The sequence below is a fragment of the Camelina sativa genome, chromosome 13, assembly GCF_000633955.1.
Source record: "Camelina sativa cultivar DH55 chromosome 13, Cs, whole genome shotgun sequence".
Lineage (NCBI taxonomy): Eukaryota > Viridiplantae > Streptophyta > Magnoliopsida > Brassicales > Brassicaceae > Camelina > Camelina sativa.
In genome coordinates this window covers 14,833,517-14,836,882 of record NC_025697.1, presented here as the reverse complement: position 1 = coordinate 14,836,882, position 3,366 = coordinate 14,833,517, and the positions used below count along the sequence as shown (strand labels likewise).

The following is a 3,366-nucleotide window of genomic DNA, read 5'->3' as shown; positions in this document are numbered from 1 at the left end:
CCTGTTATTAGATGTCAATTCTTAAGCTAAATAAGCCACTTAATAGTTCCTAAAGTTCTCCCAAAACAATCTTTCCTGGTGCACAAAATTAGTAAAACTAAATGTTAATTTAAAACCAACTGGTAAACAAATAAAAATAGTGACTAATCTTGACTACAGAACACATTGTAGGAAACTTGCCCTACAAACCCACCTGTATGCTAGAAACAACTCGAGCAAGCGCTTTAACCATGCTCTCCACAACATTTGTGTTTTTGGGGTGCCTTGAAAGACAGATTTATCATTAGATCACATAAGCAACATAATCAGAGAAAAATCAGGACTAACAGAGAACTTCTATAGTAAAGTGATTATAAGACATAGCATTACGATCTTAAACGAAACTTCACAGTAAAAGTGGGTAGAATCACGAGAAAAACTCTTAAAATTTAGAAAATTATCCACTGCACAGTATGAAGAAAGAACAACACAGTAGATTAATCTCCTTAATTTGCATTATTAAGTGCATCACAAGGATAAATAGAAGTCACTAGCCTTACATATCAAAGTTCTGGAAAAGAATCCGTAACGTTCTTGCCTCAACACAAAACCCCTATTTAATGCACATACACAAGAGATCTTAGAAATGTGAATAGAAAAGAAATTAAGCACAAACTCTTGTGGCACAAACTCTTGTACTATCAAACAAACACGTGAAAGTAGTAATAATGGAATTAATGATTACCCTCAAAATCTCAAGAACGAGAATGCGATGCCACAGTGGCAAATCTAAAAATGTAGCTTTCACGAGCATACTTAGGAACACCTGAGCAGGCAGAAAATAATGGACGCACATCAGTAAAGAAAACTTGCAAATATCATAGTCAACAAGACAACATGTTTTATGTGTTTGTTCCTTTGCAGTCAATAGTACAAAAGTTAACAGAGAACATGTAAACTTGTGCATACTGTACCTCGCATTCTGTAATGAGAGACGAGCTATACAGTCGAATAATATGAGCAACTGACCGCAGCACTAACCGGCGAAAATAAGGTTCAACCATTTCTCCCTCGAGCTGGGCAGTAACAAACTTAATTTTATGAGTAAATACATTTAGACATGCTTTTAGATCACGTGGAAGCATACGAATATACAAAAGGCAGTGAAGTATGATTTTACCTCTGAACTGGTCCGAAGTGATGTCATCAGAAGGGAANGCACAAACTCTTGTGGCACAAACTCTTGTACTATCAAACAAACACGTGAAAGTAGTAATAATGGAATTAATGATTACCCTCAAAATCTCAAGAACGAGAATGCGATGCCACAGTGGCAAATCTAAAAATGTAGCTTTCACGAGCATACTTAGGAACACCTGAGCAGGCAGAAAATAATGGACGCACATCAGTAAAGAAAACTTGCAAATATCATAGTCAACAAGACAACATGTTTTATGTGTTTGTTCCTTTGCAGTCAATAGTACAAAAGTTAACAGAGAACATGTAAACTTGTGCATACTGTACCTCGCATTCTGTAATGAGAGACGAGCTATACAGTCGAATAATATGAGCAACTGACCGCAGCACTAACCGGCGAAAATAAGGTTCAACCATTTCTCCCTCGAGCTGCGCAGTAACAAACTTAATTTTATGAGTAAATACATTTAGACATGCTTTTAGATCACGTGGAAGCATACGAATATACAAAAGGCAGTGAAGTATGATTTTACCTCTGAACTGGTCCGAAGTGATGTCATCAGAAGGGAACAGATTTGGTGTCTCAAAACCTGATGAAAAATTAGGTAAGCTTTTACAGTAAGGCCATCATGCTAATGGAAGGATGGAAAACAAGTGCACTTGGAAAGAGCATAGCATTACCTGTTCGTAGGGAAGTAGTATCTTAAAAACTGATATATAGTTTGACAAAACAAACCTGCAAAGTAAATTGAGAACTCGTGCATTTGAAACATGATTTTCAGTCATTTGAACATGTGCAAATTACATTTTTAAAAACACTTGCCAACTCACTCAATTAGCTCGAGGGAAAAGGTCCTTGGAAGAGAAGCAACACGCAACCAAGCTGCCTGTAAAGCATTAATATAACAATCAACTCAGAAAACTTTCCTTTAACGACACTTATTTGGAGAGGAGATACATTATCAGAATAAATATAGTGAATTAACACATACAGATCCACCTGCAGCTGAGGCTGTCAGGTCCTCAAGCAACCGCAGACCAAGTTTTCCAGTTTCACTCAGTGTGTCTCTTGTAGTCAATCGACCACAGGTAGCATCCTTTTCCAAGGGCCTGCTTTCATATGTCTGTTAGTATATCAAACAACTGTAATACCCAATACCAAAGGTTCCAATTGAATAGCCATGAGTTCTATGGAGAGCCTATGTCTTTTATTTTATCAAGAAAATCACAAACCAACCAGCATATAGAATTTATATTCCCCACTTGTGTGTAAAAATAACCAAAATTCCACAAAACCAAAAAAAAAATCTATCTGCACAGTAAAGACAGTGCAAAGAATAAGATACAAGAGTAAGTCAGACAGAATTAATAAGGACTGACGTACTCTGAGTTATTGTTATTCTGACTCAAATCTCCAGCAACAGAGCCAGTCCTTGCTGTTTGGCTGCTAGAACCATATTTAGGCATAGGAAGGGACTCAGCCAAAAGCACTTGATCAAAAATCAAGGCAACTGCTTGCCTGAAGGTAGCTGCAGCCGTACTGGAGACCAAAAAAAAAAATACAAATCATGGATATTGATTTTGAAAAAAGTAATGAAAAGAAAAAACAAAAGAAATAAAAAAAAATACTATTGGAGAAATAGAAAAATAAAAGCAACTTACTTGTAAACGCTAGGAGATCGGTTGTTATCAAGAAGCCTGAGACAGATACTTAGCCCTAGGACCATATTATCCTGGAATAAAGAAAGACGCTTAAGCCTCACGAATAGCAAAGCCACAAAGAAGCAGATCTATGGAGATTTAATAATTTTTCATTAGCACAAGACAGTTTGGTTTACTGGTCTTGATTAATCGGCCACTCTAAAAAATCAATTTCCTGACATCTGCATTCTATTGTTATATGTATAAAACCATTTAACTTCTGCTTATGTCAATGACCAGGATCAGTACTGATATTTGGTCGACTATATAATTCAATCTACCAGCAGTTTTTCGTTAGATTTCCATTCTTACTAGACCAAACTTGTCGTACTCACCTCGGTTTCTGGATGTAGTCGAGACTGAAATATTATTAGAATAGTTTGTAGAGTCTTTAGTTGGATATTTTCTTCTGCCATTTCTGAATGCTGCAAGTTAGGAAACACCAAGTTAGGTAGCGCTTTGCAAGAAATGTAAATCGGTTTCGCCTTT

The 3,366-nt window shown here is 36.5% G+C and overlaps 1 protein-coding gene across 1 annotated transcript in view; it reads right to left on the bottom strand.

Moving 5' to 3' along the window:
* LOC104736797 (protein MON2 homolog) overlaps positions 1–3,366 on the bottom strand; it is a 14,667-nt gene that overhangs the window by 9,384 nt on the left and 1,917 nt on the right. Inside the window, exons 5-13 of the mRNA XM_019234498.1 lie at positions 2,561–2,716; positions 2,169–2,286; positions 2,008–2,063; positions 1,858–1,912; positions 1,710–1,766; positions 1,504–1,605; positions 1,275–1,355; positions 540–592; positions 194–263 (exon numbers count right to left, since the gene is read on the bottom strand). Coding sequence (XP_019090043.1) covers positions 194–263; positions 540–592; positions 1,275–1,355; positions 1,504–1,605; positions 1,710–1,766; positions 1,858–1,912; positions 2,008–2,063; positions 2,169–2,286; positions 2,561–2,716 — 748 coding nt within the window. The remainder of the gene's footprint in view (positions 1–193; positions 264–539; positions 593–1,274; positions 1,356–1,503; positions 1,606–1,709; positions 1,767–1,857; positions 1,913–2,007; positions 2,064–2,168; positions 2,287–2,560; positions 2,717–3,366) is intronic.